The sequence below is a fragment of the Gymnoscopelus microlampas genome (genome assembly GCF_963454915.1).
Source record: "Gymnoscopelus microlampas genome assembly, chromosome: 9".
NCBI lineage: Eukaryota > Metazoa > Chordata > Actinopteri > Myctophiformes > Myctophidae > Gymnoscopelus > Gymnoscopelus microlampas.
Window position 1 is genome coordinate 27,668,058 of NC_139946.1, and position 19,351 is coordinate 27,687,408.

The 19,351-nt window shown below is 40.7% G+C and overlaps 1 protein-coding gene across 6 annotated transcripts in view; it reads right to left on the minus strand.

Annotated features, from left to right (window-relative positions):
* Positions 1–19,351, minus strand: part of lpp (LIM domain containing preferred translocation partner in lipoma) — a 180,990-nt gene that overhangs the window by 114,296 nt on the left and 47,343 nt on the right. For all 6 annotated transcript variants that reach the window (XM_084067817.1, XM_084067815.1, XM_084067814.1 and 3 more), the window contains one exon: positions 984–1,180. In XM_084067817.1, the coding sequence (XP_083923943.1) occupies positions 984–1,176 (193 nt within the window). In that variant the 5' untranslated portion in view covers positions 1,177–1,180. The remainder of the gene's footprint in view (positions 1–983; positions 1,181–19,351) is intronic.

Here is a 19,351-nt window from a genome sequence, read left to right on the forward strand (position 1 = left end):
GACGGACAGGGTGCAAAACATACTCTCTCATGCCTTTCGGCCTGGCGGACACAATAACTACTTTATTTAATTATAATCACTACACCCATCCAAACCATCTTTACTGAAACACTCTGAATCCAGGAGGATTCAAAGCCGATGTCAAAACTAATTGAGTATATCTACATAGTGTTAAAATAAAAGTGCCAATTACCACCTGAAGTAATAGCGTATCGATCCACTGTCAGCGGTGTACATTTTTACAAGACTAGATTAATTTTTTGTATTGTCAAGCTTTCATATTCTTTTGTATTATTTTGGTTCTGGTAAGCACATCTAGCTGCATCCTATGTGTGAAAGTCGCTATACAAATTAAAGAAATATCTTTTGTTCAATTTCATGCTCTTGTGCTCCTTTTTTCTGTAGACGAAGGATGGTCAATCAAGTGCCGTTTTCAAATATTCCTCCACAATCATACTATTGATTATCATATTAAGAGATACTATTATAATAAGAGGCAAGTTTAAATTGATTTGAATAAAACACCTGATTTAGATTGGTAGACTCTATATCCTTTAGCCTACCGTTAGCCAAGCTCCACAAATATCATATAACCTGGTGTTCAGTGGTAGACAAAGTGCAGATAAAAAGTATAGATATTCCTGGTCACAAGTATAGAAGTATAGACAAATTTTACTCAACTACAAGTGAATGTTGGGATGTCAAATTTGTACTTGAGTTAAAGTACTGGAGTACTTGCTTATAAAGTATATTTTCTTTTCAATATCAATGCCAGCATCATAAACGTTTTTGAAAAATAACTCAAAGAAAAAAATATATATACATAATAGTGACAAAAACAGATCTACAAGCTCACAACGCGCCGCATTGTGACACTTTGTGAGCTTATAGATATGGTATTTACACTATATTTGAAATAGTGCATAAGCGGTCAATTCATCATGTACTTTTTCCCCTTTGTGCGTGCGTGCGTGCGTTGTTACCTCCAGAGTCAGGGTGGCCGTGCTCTCCCAGCTGTTTGTAAGGGTTGAACTTGGGCTTGGGCGCAACTACGGGGGCAAACTTCTTGGGTGCCTGCTGCTGGGAGACAGAGATGCTGGCGGTGCCCATTGCTGGAGTGGTCTCCATCCTGGCAGCCACCTGACCCGTCTGTTCAGCATTACTGTTACTCCACATGGTTCTGATGGGCAAAGACAGTGGTTGGTTGTGTCAGGAATATTGCAGCTCATTATATATAATCGGTCTGACCCATATATCGCCATTATTAGTTAATATATTGACGACATCAGTATCTGCAATTATGCAGCCGATGTGTGCCAATTTTTTACCACTTTCAACCTATTTTGGGCATGTCATTGTAGGCAAAATAATGTTCAAAAGTATTCTGAAATTTTCAAAATGAGTGGATCTACAAACTCACAGCACGTCGTGTTGTGAAGCGTTCTGAGCTTGTTGGTCGGCTATTTTAAATGTTCTATTTTTGAAAAACTTTAATCAAATCTATGTTTTTGATTTTGCACTTTTTGACAAAATATCGGTGAAACATTGGTAATCAGTAGACTAGGACTCAACAAAATCAGCTTTGGACCCAAAAATTGGGCTGTGGTTGTGATACACTAGAACCAAACTGTATGAGTTTTAGTTGCAATATTCAAGGTCACAAAATGTCTTTTACAGTCTACGCCAAACATTAGCTAATCTTATGATGCATCTCAACTAGACAGGCCAGTTGAAACGTTTTGAAAAGATGGTTCAAGACTACAACCTCAGTGATGAGGCCATATGAATCTTTCCTAGAATCCCTCTGCAGTGCCAAATGCTGTGATAAGAAGTCATTAGTGGAATTGATATCTGATCCCTTTCTAAACGGGATATTGTAGGAGGGCCGGCGAGCTTGCCAGGAAACTAAGAGGCCTGGCCAAATGCCAGTGGTCAGCACAAACTGATGTCTCAGCGGGTCTACACAGAAATCCATCTTAAAACATCAAATCCAGACACACCAAGGACCCCACTGTTGACCGGCAGAGGGTCACTTAAGGGATTGAGTACGAGCAATCAAACTATGACATACTTGACTATGTATTGGCTTCACTGCCTTTCTTTCTATGATCAAGGGGACTGCAATATGCATTAATTAATATGATGTTTGTGTAGGGCAGAATGGGGCTGTGCACTACTGCACTTACATATGAACATGCAGATAACAGGTAATAAGAATAAGATGATAAAATAATACCAAACTTAAAATAAAAAGTCCTTCTGAGAGAAAGATTGTATGAGGCCAATGATGTAATCCTCACAAATCCTAACTGGGCTGAGAAGGAAGAAGATAAGGAAATGAAATAAAAGAGAAAGGTGACTGACATACATGAAGCACGCTTCACCCAACTTTGTTGTACTTTGAAGTGTTTACTCCTCACCACTGTTAAGACTTTACAGAGGCACTTCAAGGTCCAATCTACTTGCTGGATATTCAATACTGCGCTTTGAAGTTTTCTATAATATTTTGTTTTAGTCGCTGATACTTTTGTCCTCAGCTGACCTTTGTGGAGAAGAACACTTGCAAAGTATAACAACTTGCAACTGGCTGAGGCCACGAGCGTCGGGTATTTCACCATCGCATTCTGAAATCACTTGAAATATTTGAACTATTTATATGCCCTGTGTTTTTCTCCTCACTTCTCTCTGTTGCCGTTTGCTGCTCTGTGTTCTGAAGTGTTCTTGTTTATTATCCCCTCCCTGACTGATACAGGGTTTACATTCTTTCTCTGGAGCGCAGCAGAAAAGCCCACGCACAATCATCTTTTAATATCTGCTCAAATCCCTGCTCCTCCTTCCGTCACTGGCTGAATGGCTCTTACTTTTTCCTATTTGGTTGCTTTCATGCTGCAATTCAGACGTGTACAGAAGTCTCACACCCACCTGTCCTTTCAACGCAAAACCGCTTTCATTTCTCAAAGCCGAAATGGATGAAACGTGATTTATTGTGAGAAAATTAAAACAATATGTGGAAATATGACTCACTTTACTGTACAGTGATGTGTTGAATGGAAAATGTTCAAACATCTGTTGATTGGTCTTTTTTGGAAAACAAATAGTGTTTCACTTTCTGTGTTACTACATTACATCACTGTATCCGGTGAACCCACTATGGCTTTGTTCAGACTGCCGGCAAATCCGATTTGTTTCTCAAATCTGATCTTCAGGACTGACTTTCACACTGTTATTTGCAAGCGATCAGATTGTATTTGTGTATTCAGATGTCCACTTATCTGCATTGGTTGCAGTGGTTATAGCGTAATGACATAAGCATGAGTAATGCTTAACTTATACTCTGTCATAGCATAGTGTTGCTCAAAAATAGCAGATCCACCAGTTCACAATGTGTTGTGAAACGTTGTGCACTTGTAGATCCGACTATTTTCGGCAAGCAACATCATCATACGATGAAGTATAAATCAGGCTTCGGTGTCCGGTGTCCAGACTGAGACACGTAACATCTGACATCAGACTGAGACGAATCTGATTCGCAAAAATCAGTTTCCATGTGTTTTTTGCAGTTCAGGCTTGATAAAAAGCAACCTGATTCCAATCTGGATAGGCCAGAAATTGGACTTGAGCTGCCAGCCCATACATACATATGGCCTAAGACGGCTTGCTCGTTATTGAAGTGATTTACTTGCTACTAAGGAAATACAAACATGAAAAGAAAGAACCACTATGAACCAGGATGTATTGCTCCATTGTTTAATAGACAACATAAATAACTGAATTTGCTTTGCCTGCACTCCAACTATAAAAAAGTCACCACAAAATAAACCTTGCTCGGTTGACTTCAAGTCAAAAGCGGCAGCCTGGATCTGTATTTGCATACATCAAAATTGCTCGCCATCAAGGCCCCAGGGAGGGTTACTGAGAGCCACTGGACTCTTGCGTGACGTTTCAGCCATAAATAGGCCAGAATGATGTGCTCCTGCTTCCAACATCGGCATATTTGCCCTTTGTGTGATGTACTAAAGAGGATCATCCAAATGAATACAATGATGACCTTTGACATCATACATGTGTAATAGGAAGGCCAGATTAAAGAGGATCAAGAGACTCCGAGCTGTGTATGTACACACAAAATGATAGTGAAGACACACAGAGTCTTCACTGCTAGGGGTCAAACAGTTCAAACTAATAGCAACATTTTTTAAATTTTTATGTATTTTACCCGCAAATGAATGCCCTACTTTGTCATATTGCAGTGTCACACAAAGGTAAGCAAGCGTACAAAACACTTTGCATTGTGACTAAAAGCTTGCGCTGTGAGCTTCTAGAACAGCTATTATTTTGCTTTTTTTTTAAAGTCTGTGGGTTTTATAAATATTGAACCGATGAAAAGTATTAGCAAGAGCTTGTGATTAAATAATAACTACATTGGATCCAGTGGAACACTTTTCCTGAAAAGTAACTGTTTTGAACATACAAGGTTTCTACTGGACAGTGACAATAAGTGGCTGTAATTAGTGCACAGCTGTGTTCAGACGGGAGGCATGCGTTAATCCGACAGACCTTTTCTCCGACTATGTGGCATCCGCGTGCGGTTAGGGTTAGGGTGCGGGTTTGGTTCGGGTTTACTGTTTAATGTCGGAGCACTGCGCTGTCGGAGGAATGCGCTGTCGGACTAACGTATTGCACCCGTTCAGACACCCATCTCTTGAAACACATGTGCCCCTGCTGGACTAGACACAATCCTGACTGAACTCTTCTGTGCTTCCTTGTTTGATTTCACACAAATCTGTACACATTTCTAAGAAGCAGATACCCCTTCATAGAATTCTTCCTAGCAGATGTGTTGGCATGATGTAAGAAAAAAACATCAGTCTGAGAATTAAGGGTCCCTCGTGACCATTGAGGACAGGGTCAAGCCACACAGTGATATGCTATGGTCTCCTCGCGTGACATCCATCTGTTCAAAACTAGACCTAACCAAGAGGCCATTCTAACATCTTCTGACAATTTGTCACAATTGATCACGACACTGCATCAAACCTTGACATAACAGGGCATGTGTCACCGCAAACAATCCACTGGGGCCAGAGCTCCAGGCTTTCAGGAGACCGTAAGGAAGCCAGTCAGCATCCTGAGAATCCTGTAATAGGACTGCATCTGAATCAAGTGAATGTTTTGAAGCTGAGCGTTTCTTGTGGTAATGCTAACAATTGTTATAGACATATCTCACGCGCGCGCACACACACGCACACGCACACGCACACACACACACACGTGGAAACCTTGTATGTCCAAAAATGTTACTTTTGATGCGATGGAAATCCAATGTAGTTGTTATTTAGTCACTTGTTAATACTTTTTATTGGTTCAATGTTTATAAAACCCACAGAACAAAATGAACCACTTTCACTTCCAAGATAAATAAAAAACCTAGGAAAAATAGCACATCTACAAGCGTAAAGCAGGGAATAGCACTTTGCTATGACAGACAAGGTGCACCTCAGATGACAAGCAAACTGCTCTTCCAGGCCAGTGCGCCTATTTGATAACATGTTTCTAGGTGCACTGCAGAATGGGTCTGAGATGTGTCACAAAAGGCTTAGTAAATCTTAAATTATGCATTCACTTATTTCAGCTACTGTATATATCTGCTTTGATATGAATTCAGATGCAGATGGAAAGACCCCCCCCCCCCCCCCCCCCCCACACACACACACACAAAAACAAAGGCAAACGTCAACCACATGCTGACACAAAAACACACATACAGTGTACACACTCTCAAACAGATACACAGATATGCAGATGAGCACACACACACACACACCACCTCAATGTGTACAGTATAACAGGTTGAAATACACATGCATGCCCAGAAACAAGTAGAAAGTTGCATCATCTGTGAACAGCAATGTGTACTATATACACTGAAAATTCCTGGTGTCCTTATTTTGGGTATGTGATTACAAGTGAAAATGTTCAAATGTTTCCAAAGATTTAAAAGAAATAATTCTAATGATGACACTTGCCAATGCTATGCGTTATGAACTTGTATAGGCTGTTTTCACATTATTTCAATATTTTGCATTACAACTATTCATACAGGTTGATGCCTTTATTTGCGGTTTCAGAAGCCCAGAAAAGTGTACCTTGTTCCGAATAAAATTGATCTTGCTTTAACGGCGTGTAATAGTCACGCTCTTGGTGAATGTACTCATGACACAAATAAAAGTTCGAAAAAAGTTGCGGGCAAATTAATTGCACAGAAAATTACAAAAAACGGTATGACCCTTACGGGTCCATTTGAGTTAAATGAACACTGAGGAATTTTTACTCTGTAAAAAACTGACACTGCAACCTCATCCTTTCTCTCCACTATCTCATCTGCTTTCGACCATCACTGTCCTCTCTCCTCTACGCCAGCACGCCCATGTCCACCGGCTCCGTGGTTATCTGAAACCCTCAGAGCTGAGCGAACACCTCTCAGGGCAGCTGAAAGGATATGGCGCAAGACGGCGCAACCAGATGACCTCTCCCACTTTCACTCACTCCTTTCTGCCTTCTCCCTCTCACTGTCTACTGCTAAATCCTCTTTCTATCACACCAAGATTCAATCCTGTGCCTCTAACCCAAGGAAGCTCTTTTCCACTTTTTCCTCCCTCCTCCCACCCCACCTTCATCCCTTTCAGCTGACGCATTTGTCACCTACTGTACTTTGAGAAGAAGGTTGATGACATCAGCAGCTCCTTTTCCCAACTTCCCTATAAAGAAGTGTCTGACTCACCTAATGCTAACCCCAACATAGCATGCCTGTCCTCCTTCTCTCCCCTGCCTCCAGACGAGGTCCTAAAACTAGTGACCTCCTCTAGACCTACCACCTGTCCTCTTGACCCCATTCCTTCCCCAATCATCCAGACCATTACACCTGATCTGCTCCTCTTCATTGCCTCCATCATCAACACATCTGTAACTTCAGGTTCAAGTCAGCCAGAGTAACCCCACTCCTCACTCCTTTCCTTTCTTTCCAAAACTCTTGAACGTGTTCTTTCCAACCAGCTTTCTCTCCATCTCTCACAGAACAACCTGCTGGACCCCAACCAGTCAGGATTCAAACCGGCCCACTCCACGGAAACTGCAGTCCTCGCAGTCACAGAAGCACTACATGCTGCCCAGGCTGCCTCCCACTCTGCAGTCCTGATTCTTCTAGACCTATGTGCAGCATTTGACACAGTGAACCACCAGATGCTCCTGGACACCCTCGCTGACCTAGGCATCGCTGGCACGGCTCTAAAGTGGTTCTCCTCCTACCTAACTGACCGGACCTTCCAGGTTTCTTGGAAAGGTTTGCTCTCCGCCCCCCGCACCCTCCCATCTGTACTTGGCCCCCTCCTTTTCTCCCTGTACACCAAATCTCTTGGCGCTGTCATCTCTGCTCACAATCTATCTTATCACTGCTACGCAGATGACACTCAACTGTTTCTATCCTTCCCCCCTCTGCCACCCAGGTGGAAGAGCGCATCACTGCTTGTCTGGCTGACATCTCAGACAACCCAGACAAGAATGAGCTTCTCTTCTTCCCAGCTAAGTCCTTCCCAGCTAAGTCCCCCACGCAAGATCTAACTAGTCACACGCCCTGGTGACTTCGGTTCCAACAGCCAAGAACCTTGCTGTTATCCTGGACAGTCAGCTCTCATTCAAGAGCCACATCACAGTGGTCACACTCTATAACAGGTAGGTTCACACTTAGAGGTGCACGATAAATATCGGGCCGATATCAGGAATTATGACGTCATCCCGATAAAACCGATAACATTAATAATAGCTCCGATAATAATATATAATATTTGTCAGCTGTGATCTGCATGGACTCTCTCGGTTAGACACCGTTGTGTGGAGAAGTATAACTCTCGGTTAGACACCGTTGTACTGGAGAAGTATAACTCGGTTAGACACCGTTGTGTGGTCATGCTAAACTTAAAGTGACTTCTAAGGTTCCACTTCTCCTCAAAAAGACAACTTTATTTTCCTTTCTCAATGACAAGCCTAATATTATTATTGCATGTTGGCTATGTGCAATAACTGTAAGCCAATGTTCACAGGCACAGTATTTGTCTTAATTATTTCTTGAATTCCTATTTCTTAATTTGCCATAATTCAACTGTAAGCCAGTGTTTTATTGCTACACAATAAATAGTAAAAAGAAATTCTACATTCATAAATAATACAAAATAAAATAATAATAATGATTAAAAGGTTCTATGATTAAATGTATTCTATTGGTCTATTGTTAAATCCACCTTTGCCCACTACTAGTATTTCTTACCATAAGGTGTGCTAATACTACAGATTCATATACATTTGAAAACAATATATTCATGATTTTTTAATATATGTATATATATTTGTATTATCGGTTATCGGTATCGGTCTTGAGAAGCAGGAAGTTATCGATATCGGTATCGGTTACAAAAAAACAATATTGTGCATCCCTATTCACACTCTATAACATTCGAAGGATTAAACCCTTCCTCACCCAGGAGTCAGCCCAGCTCCTTATCCAGGCATCAGTCATATCAAAACTTGACAATTGTAACTCTCTCCTTACCGGCCTCCCAGCATGTGCACTTAAGCCTCTCCAAATGATCCAGAATGCAGCAGCACGCTTGGTCTTCAACCAGCCCAAATCTTCACATGTCACCCCCCTTCTCCGCTCCCTCCATTGGCTCCCAGTTACTGCCCGCACAGAGTACAAAACACTGACATTGGCCTACAAAACAACCAAAGGTATGGCACCGCCGTATCTTCAAAGCCTGATCCAATCCGGTTATCCTACAACCCCTCCCACTCTCTCAGATCAGCTAACACAGGGAAGCTGTCAGAACCTTCGCTAAAACATCCGGGCTCCACACGTCCCAGACTCTTCTCCCTTCTGGCTCCCAAACTATGGAATTAACTCCCCATTTCGATTAGAACTGCAGACTCACTCGCGATCTTCTGCCGTAATCTGAAGACCCACCTCTTCAGACTCCATCTCAGCCCTTGCCCTAGCCTTGACGACCTTGCAGGATTATGCAAAGGCTAAAATGTAACTTAGATAGCATGTTATGTAGACAGATGTCAGGTCATTGTTGGCCTGGCATCCTATAGTGTGTATAGTTTCAATGTAGGCTGATGATAGGTTCTTGGTTTACGTATGTATTAGTTATTATTAGATTATTGGTTTACTTATGTATTCTTTTATTATTAGATGACTATTTGTATGCATTTGATGTATTATGTGTATTATGACGTATCATGATGTTTTATCTTGTGTCCTTGCTTACTGTAAATCGCTCTGGATTAAGAGCGTCTGCTAAATGCCTAAACTGTAAACTGTAAAGTGTATAAAGCAGAGAAAGTGTGATGGCTGGAGCAGCCACATGGAGGATGAGTGACTCACAACTCCATGGCAGCGTGTTTCACAGTTCTCCTTTATGAGGGCATGGCAGGCGAGCTGTCTTCTCACAGCTGTTCCACTCCACTTTTACAGCTGTCATTGAGGAACCGCTGCAGGTGTTTCTGCCGCATTAATCTTTCATATCCACCGAGGAGGAGACTATCGAACAAAGCCTTCCACAGAGGACCACAGAGAGGATTGAATTGTAACACAAACTGACAAGGTTCACTGTGTTTTCTTTTCTTTCTTTCTTTTTTTGGGGGGGAAAAGACGTATTAGGCTTCGCTTTCGAGCAAATGTTTCTAGTAAATGTTCACTCGCTTCTGTACTTTTTTTTGTACTTCCTCCTCTCCTGCTTTATTAATACATGAAGACACACACACACACACACACACACACACACACACACACACACACACACAGAGTTCAATACACGACTAGGTCCAACTACTGAATAGGGCTGAGAAATCCCAATAGGATCAGTCCATTCTCCAAGCCCAAATGTTCTGTCAGACGTTAAAAGCCCCCCTTTAAAAGGAAAAGTGGAAAAGGAAGCTTTCCAGACATAAAAACACAACCCTAGAGTGGCTTGAAAAGTCTGCCATGGCCTTCAATTTTGAGGCAGGTTTTTAAAATGTTGTGCATTCAGACTGTCAACAGTCTGTCAAAAATAATGGACTTTTTAAAGATTTTGTATTAAGATTTGAATGCAATTTATTTCTGCATAAAAATTTATTATTTATTTCATTATACTGTAATGCTTTGTTAATAAGTTGCAGTATGTTTCATACTATGTTTTGTCTAACTCTGTGCTCATTAAAAGCTACCCAGATAAACTGAATGCAGAAGCTAGTTCTATCTACTGTACCACTGCACACTTTGGTGATGAAACATAAAATTCTAAAGCACACCATGATTTATTTACATGTAAATGCATCAGGTGATAACAGAGGACCAGAACAGAAAAGCTTAGCGGAGCAAGTCTAGAGAGTGTCTCCTGACTGTTGATTTTCTGGTTTCTAGCTTTGGAAAACAGTTGTTAATAATTAGGTAATCAATAAAGTAATCCAGGGACCATTAACATGTAAGCATTGGCTCGGCGGTGACTTCTCACTCCGTGAAGAATTTGTGTAGTCCTTCTCCACTGAAGACATCCAATCATGCTACAAGAACTGAGATACAATAGTGTGGTAAAAACGTTTCTAGCTACTACAGTGGCCCATTAATCACTTTCGAACTGGTGTCCCTATATTGGGCATGTCATAATAGTAGATTTTAAAAACCTTCTCAAACTTTCAGAAATAGCGACCGTAGCTGATCTACAAGCTCACATTGCATCATGGTGCAATGCTTTGCAAGTTTATCATATGAAAAATGTAATAAGCATGCTGTGCCACAATCTTTCAATGTCTGACTATACTGTGGTTTGATAAGGGACTGTTAAGTTATTTTATTCTGTCCCCAAAGCTACAAGTGATGAGGAACACCTAAACTTTGGCCTGGAAGTAGAGTGCACTTTAAGTTAGACCACAAGACCCTGGTTCACTGGGCACCAATCAAAATAGCCCTTAAATAAGTGTAGACAATGAGAAGGAGGTTTATTGGTTGGCAGGTTTAATGCTTTTGTTATACTGCATAGTAGGGTGGTACAGTATAGGTGACTGGCATTAGTACTCGTATGGTATGTGACGCAATGTGCAGGCACTCAGCGGCGCGGATAAAACAGCTTTAAAAATTAAAGGCTCCCATCTGTGAATGGCTCCTGCCTTGTCCTCCCAGCACTGGACTCGCTCTGCTTCAGACAGCTGGTTGAATGGCTGAGCAGGCTAATGCGACATTACACAGACGAGAGCTCGCTCCCCACGCGCCACTGTTTGGAAACAGGACAGAGATCAAGAGTTCAAGTGGTCATTACGGATCCTGAAATGTTGTGTGCAGGAGGGTAAATATTTGAAAGTGCCGGAAGGTTGACACCATGTCGTGAAGTTGACATATTAATAAAAGCAAAAGGCTGCTTTGGAACTCTTTCGAGTGCTAAATGTTTAATACTGCAAGTCAAAAACGATGTCACTGGGGTCAAAAGTCATGTTCTGAAATGTAACATGGTTAACAGCTAAGTTACATTTTGTCAATGATGCGGTTCATTTAAACGTGTAGTACTTGATACTTTTTCTAAGTTAAATGGTACTCATAAGCGTAGCATATTAAAAAATGTAGACTCCGTTTTCCTTTTTACAGGTTTTCAAAAGTCTAATTCAAGCACAATTCAAGTACCTTCAAGGCATAATATTTTCAGCACTTTATAGGCCACTGCTCTCATTTGATATCACTATGACAACACAGTTACAACATTTTTTCAAAATTCAAGCTTATTGCTGACCTTAAAGCTGCAATCCATAACTTTCTTTAGTGAATACACTGTTATATTAACCAATCAGTATGGTAGAGTACGTTATACAATATAACTAGCACACTATAAAGAGGTTGGTCTACCTGCTCTACTACTGAGACATATAGGTCCTATGGTCAGGTAGAACCACTGCTGGTTTCTCAATCAGGCTTTCTAATATAGCTCAACAGTCTAAATCCTAAGGCTAAATTCTAAGGCTTTGATGCAGCCTGACAGCGAATCAGCGATCCCCGAGCCCGGAGGACCTTTGCTGTGTGTCACTCCCTGACTCTCTCGCTGTTTGCTGTCGATCTCCACTGTACACTCAATAAAGGCAGAAAAGCACCCGTAAATATATATAATAAAAAAGAAAAACAATCTCAATTCTGCTGCTTGTGAGGGGGACGCGGGTTCGAACCCCAGGTAGGACATAGAAGTTACGGATTGCAGCTTTACCCACCCACGCCCTACTGTAGATACCTTGTCGTATACAAGTTCACAAGTCATCGCAACGCATTGTGAACTTGCAGATCGGCTGTTTGTTTTTTTGTGACTATTTTCATGGCAGACCCATGAACAGTGTTTGAGCCAAGATTGGTTGGGATTGGAGCAACGGTGTGCCTGTGGAGCCCAGGGCCGGCTGACGTGGCACCTGGGGGCCGCACAGTGGGGTGGGTTAAGAGTTTAATATATAATGTTAGACAAGGGTCTAACATTATATATTAGAGCTATTACTTCAACAGGAGAATCCTTCCAAAAACGGTTACGCATTTAACGCAGTTGTATTCCTTTGTCAGGCTGCAGATATCGCTTAAGATGTTTTTGTTAACTGACCCAGTTTGCAGCAGTCCCTTTTTGTCTGGCGAGCTGCTGAACTGCTGAGAAAAGACATCTTATCTCCAAAAATGACACACACAAAGTGAAAATAACTGATCTATAGATCAGTAGATCAGTTTTTTTTTTGCCTGACACTGTTGTGCGACAAAGTTTAAATATTAAGTGATTCATTGTTAAATAATAATAAAAAAAATATATATATTTTTAAAAGTGCATCTTAACTATTCAACTACTAAAGTAATCGATAGTTGCAGCCCTATATTGCAACACTATTAGTGAGTACCTCATACAACAATCTACAAGCCCACAATCTGCCATTTTCAGTATTTTTGAAAAAAAAAATATGAAAAAAATAATAATGATATGCCCAAAATAGGGATGCCAGTTTGAAAGTCAGTCTCGTTAAGCATATTCAAAGGTTTCCAGCACCTGTGCAAACTCTACAGCACATTAATAGCTCCTTTTCAGAGGCTTTCCAAAATCTATTGTTACCAACGTTTATCTGGCTGTCGAGAAATGAAAGACTGGTATTGTTACATCCCCAGTGGGACATTGCTAGGAAGCAATGGCATCTCGCCCCATTCACCTCGACATCCTCGCTAGTCTCCCAGCAGCACCCACTGCTCTACAAACACTTGTGTGCCCCGCCACAGTCTGCTCCCTACACAAGGCCAATTTAGGAATTTAGCGCGCCCAATTGCCAGAGTGTAATTACAAATTCATTACCCATACCCTTCTGAGACACAGGACATGGCTGTAGTAAACACAACACAAACAACAAGTCCCCCCCCACAGAGGTGTTTAGTGAGTCTAGTCATCCTAAACATATCGTCTAATATTCTGATTTGAAACACTTAGCTTACACTTTGGCATACGATAAATACAGAAAATACACAATGTACGTTTTGCTATTTTTGAAAAGAAAAATGTAAAAAAAAAAATAGATATATCAATATCAATATTTTGAATATTAATTTTCTTTTTAAAATATTTGTTAAACTTTTGAAAATGTCTAAAAAATATATCCCAAATTAGGGATGCCAGGGTTAATGTGGTTAGCTGCTTTTATATTTATTTCTTGCTGGGCTGGGAATGCCCTACCAACAGCCACAACACTTCTCGATTTCCTAACCACATTTAAATCTGACATAAAATCATGGCTGTGCTCAAAATATAATTGGACTTAGATAAATTGATCCCCTACTAGCTTGCCCTTAGAGATGCAAACAATGCACTCCCTCAGCGAGCTCCACGGAAGGAGCCCCGTTTGAGTGGCATGATCCTCGACCCCCACCACCACCCCCCACTTTTCTTTTCAGTAAATATATCTATTATTGCTTTTAGTATCGTTGCTGATATGTAATGTATTGTATGTCATGATGCCAAATTGAGTACAATGGACCACAATGGAAGCCCCCCCCCCTTCCCCAGGGCTTTTTGTGTTATCCTTTTAGCATATTTTTCAATAAAAAAAGGGAGGGATGTAAATCCAGTATGAAAGTGTTACTATCAACAAGGCACTGAGCAGTCTGTCAATTATTCAAAAAAGAATGATTGTGGATACTGGTCTCCTCTGTAACCACTAACCACAGACATTTATCAGTAAATGAAAAGTGACAATGTTCATTAAACATGAACAAATAACGATTCAGAATCATTATGCAGATATTGATGCTTTCTAAGAGCTAAGGCACAAAAGACATCATGAATGGGTGAAGTCTTTATGGAGGTATGTCCTTGACACGTTAGTTATATACCCTATACACTTCATCGTACCACGAGTAACGAAAATAGCCGATCAACAAGCTCACAACGCATCATGATGTGATGCGTTGTGGCTTCCAGATACAAGTGGTTAAACGTCAAATAACATTGCAGTCAAAGTGTATCTGGAGCAGGTACTGTAGGTGAAAAACATTTAGTATGAATGAAAGCGCTGACTAGTGACAACTACTCACTCACTGCATCCATTAACTTCACCTCTGTTGTAGTTGTGCACTGCATAACAGCAGGCAGACTTCAACTGTTGAATCTGCCGTTGTGCTGCCTGAACCCGAGGTCACCCGTGCCAACCTCGGAGGCCCTCATTGACCTCTCCTGCTAATCAGACACGGCAACACAAGTGAATAAATCACCCCCCTCAACGCTCTGTGAAGGCGAGGGTTTCAGCCAGGGCTAATCGTGTCTGCCGCTCAGGCGGCACTCTGCAACCTGGCAATAAGTGGCTGACTCCAGCTCAGCAGCAGCAGCAGACAAGACTAAATTCTGCTCGCCCTGAACGACAAGTCCAAACCCGTCAGGTGGGTTGTGGCAACGGACGCCAACGGACGCCAGCCTATTTCTGCACTGGTCGTGTTAACAATGTGTTCATTGTTTCCTATATCTACCAACAGCTACCACAGCGGTCTACTACGCTGTGGCAATTTGCTTAATAGATAACCATCATGTCATGCAATTATTAGCGATAAGAGATAGCAATTTAAAACAGTCACTTTGTGTCCTATTTAATTTGCAAATTATTGTCTCGCTGTTGTCACGCCCACACAGAAGCATCATCAGACGTACCAAATAAAATCCTTAGCGTTCATTTAACTCTCACAGCGTAAAAATACGGGTACATTTTTACGAGGTAAATTAACTCAGGATTTTGCTGTATACCCCTTTTCTACGAGCATAGTCATCTTTTTTATTCAGTAAAAAGGGCCATCTGGCATATTCCTTGCTTTGAGCCACATTGAGTCCATTTGGGAAAGGTCACAAAGTTTCCAATCTTAGTTTCACAAGGGAGATATCACACAGTCGGTGTAAAGCCTCCTAATTAGGCTAATTACAAAGATGGATAATATGAGGGTTAATCAATGATAAACATGGCAAATACCAGTTTGTTTTCCCCATTAGCTATTGTGAAGTCGCCTACCAGTTGATAACCATTACTAATGAGATTAATGCTGTGACTACTACAAAAGGGAAATACCCCCCACCCCAGCCCCCAACTCCCAGAGCAATGCAGAAAAAAGGGTGAAAAACTATAGGTTTCACTCAACTGTTTAAGCCAATGGTTTTAAGCCAATGACTCTGGGGTATTTTCATGTCAAGGACCTTAAATTGATATGTAAAATGTCCACGGACGCTCATCTGAAAAGATTTTGTTCCAGGGACCCCTATACGTTAAGATTTGTGTTGATCAAAAGAATTAGCAAAATTATTGCAAGTTAGTCACCATTTTTCAAGACTTTTCTAAATGTTTCACAAACAGCAGACCAACAAGCTTCAAGCTTGTGACACGTTGTGAGCATACTGTAGATGAGATATTTTTGAAAAAGTCATTTTGGGGTCTATCCCTTTAACGTTGACCTTCTGACTATTTCTAACTATCTGACCTTCTGACCGATTATTTAAATTAAAATGATTAAAAATCCTGGAATATCTATTTTCATTAAAGACCAAAAGCCTGTGATCAGCAAATTCTGCTCCTACTAATCTTGTTTAAATACCTCAAATGTAAGTATTTGTTGACCTTTTCTTTCTATACACTATTCTTATGTTCAATATCAGTCATTACATGTCATTAAATCTGCGTAATTGTGAACACAAACACATTCCAGCATCACTCCTGTGGAAAGATGCACATTGTTCCACTATAGGTAGTAAATAACAACCTTTGTTAGAACAACAACTCAAAACCTGATGGGGAGACTTGCGAGTATTTTCTTTAACATCTGTTCAGGTAGTTTACTGGAGCTGCTGGCCTTTGCTCCCTAATGACAGAGATGCAACTTTTCTGTAAATATGAACATCTGACTTTAATTGTAACTGACAGCTTGTATTGGCATGGGATGTATCAAATAGAATAGGATGGCTTGCATGACTGGTGCGTTTGCTCCTTGATACTGCGAGCGGTAGGACGCAACGTCTCAGGAGTTCATCTTATCTGTGTCTCAAGAGATAGCTGACTGACAGCTGTAAATATATCACAACACAACCCCTATGCATCTGCCGTGCACGGTGCAACGCCGCTGAAGAACAGACTTTTATAAATAAACAGATGCACCAACAATAAACAAGTCTCTGTATATTTAGAGTTTTTCAGCAAATACTGATAAAGCTCAGGCTAATCCGTTTTCTCTTGATTTGATCGGATGCTGTATGACTGTAGCATGCGTACATTACGCGATATGACACAGTAGTACCATCAGCATGTGGATACTTCACCTGTTTCTACCGAAGAATTAAACCACATTCAGTAGATGCATTTCCAAAATAATCTGCTCATTTTAGAGAATAAACATATGAAACACAAACAAGGCAAGAGTCTCAGTCAAATCTTAGGAAGACGGGTGCTTTCATTAAGTAAGGTAGTGACATTTGAATCCCTATCAGCATTGTGAGGTGTTGCTTTCCATTCATTTGATTCAATATGTCTCAAATGACCGCAAAAGGATTAATAACAAACCTGAGACTGACTCAAGCCTAATTTATGCTACGTCGTACGACGGTATTCTCTGAAGATATCTCATAGGCTTGTTCTTCCCCTGTTTGACCGCCATGCCACAGCAATACAGCCTACATCTCTCCTAAAGGGGTTAATGGGCCACAGTAACGAAACAGCAGAAACGAGTAATTATGGACAGAAAACATCTTCCTCTTGCTTGTGTGGGAGAGAGAGAGAGTGGTGGGATAAAGAACTGGATAATTTTGCAAAGACAAAGAAAAAGTACAGACTAATGAGTAATGACACAGCCTTAAGAAAGCAAGACAACGAGGCGTTAGTCACATCGTGTGATTCGTGTCATCTATTTTTTCTGAACCAATACAACACAATCAATGACATCTACACTAGATCTGAGAGACAGAAAGAATAATACATTCTTTACGCCGTGGCTCCTCAGAGGCAAGCCGTCTAGAAGAGGGTCTGTCTGTCTGTCTGTCTGTGCGTCTGGAGTTAATCTCGCTGGACCGATCAGCACCAAATGTCTTGTGCACGGTGCCAGTAGGCCACAGAAGTGCCTACACTAATTAGTTTTGCACATATGTTTTATACTTATACATGTAATAATGTGTAAAGGCCGTAAAAGTGCTAGGCCAGAGATTTGGTAACAAGTAATAATAACAACGTTCATTCATGGAATGGTGAAATACAAAAGTAATGTAACCCCCACAAATCACACACACCAAAACAAAATATACAAAAAGAGAGAGAGACAGACAGAGACAGGGAGAGAGAGAGACAGAGAGAGATTTCACATAGTTCCACAAAGAGACATATTCACAGACCCCAGTAGGAGCAGAAATTAAAGCTCTACATACAGTACAATAGGAGAGCAAGTAAACAACAATTAAAACAAATGTTTCTATTGAGATAAATTATAATCATGATTCATGTTCAGGCCACCTCTGTCAGATTATGGACACATAGCAATATGGAGAGACAAGAGATGCATGCTGGGCCTGTGGGGGGGTTGCCAGTTATGCAAGATGGCTATCGTTGTGTGTAATGTCTTGCATAACTGCCAAACACCTTTCCCCCCAAATTTACATACTGTAGATAGCAATGATTCTATCATTGGCCAATTTAAGGTACAGTGTAATATTCTAATCATAGTAAACTCCTTTGTTTGATATGGGCTTAAGTCTTAACCGCAGTAAGCACGATCTGATTAACCCCTTGAACCCTAGCAACTTTATTCTGGGGCAAACATTTGGTGAAGAGGGAAATACCAGATGATCTAGTATAGAGCCCTGAGGGACACCGGTCAACTAAGTATACATACAGTATAGGGCGGTTAATACACCAGGATTTCAAACAACTAGGATGCAACTAGCAAACACTAGGCTTAAAAAAATAAAATAACAAGATATATACAGAATATAGCAAACGATCTGAGAATCTGAAATGCTTGTTGTCAGTTCCTTGCCATGTTCAGGGGAGTAACTGAATTAATGGCCCGATCATGTAATCAGATTATTGGAAAAATCCCACTAAAGAACCTATTGCCTTAAACGGATTAGTCCAAGTATTAGTGATCAGGGTTAATTTGTGTGCATGCAAATGTACTCATTTAAAGTACTGAGAGAGGATATAGTTCATTCATATTAGATGGTGTAAAGCTCTTTCCCACAGTACAGTATGAATGTGAACCATGTTTAACAATATAATAAAAAAATAAAAAAATCTAATCTAATCTAATACTTTAAACCAGAAAGTACAGACTGAATAAAAATACATCTTTCTACATGTCAATGTATTCCCATAACAAACAAAAACTTCTAGCCAGCCACCAACACAGGAACCAAAAAAAAACAGCTCACCACCTATACAAAATATTTTGGTTCTTCCTCTTGCCACCTTCTTGTATAGGTCCAGAATAAATTGTGTTTTCTAAGGAAATGATGACACAGGCCACAACAAAAGGTGTTCCGTTTAACTGTCAAGAAACTTTCGAACTGTCAAGAATACTTTCAAAATGTTTCGAGCGGAAGCTCTTCAGAATGAGAAGAGAAAAATGTACGTTTGTCAACAAGCAGGTCTAGTACAGTAGCTTGAGATGCGTGTCAGCAAAAAAACAATTATGTCACTTTACAAAAGTGAAGGTTAATTCTCCTAGCTTGAGAAAAGGGCTTCATTCGCTGTCACGAAGGCCCCCTGCACAAAATATGCTGGTTTTGAGTTGCGGCAGACTATTCAAATAGCA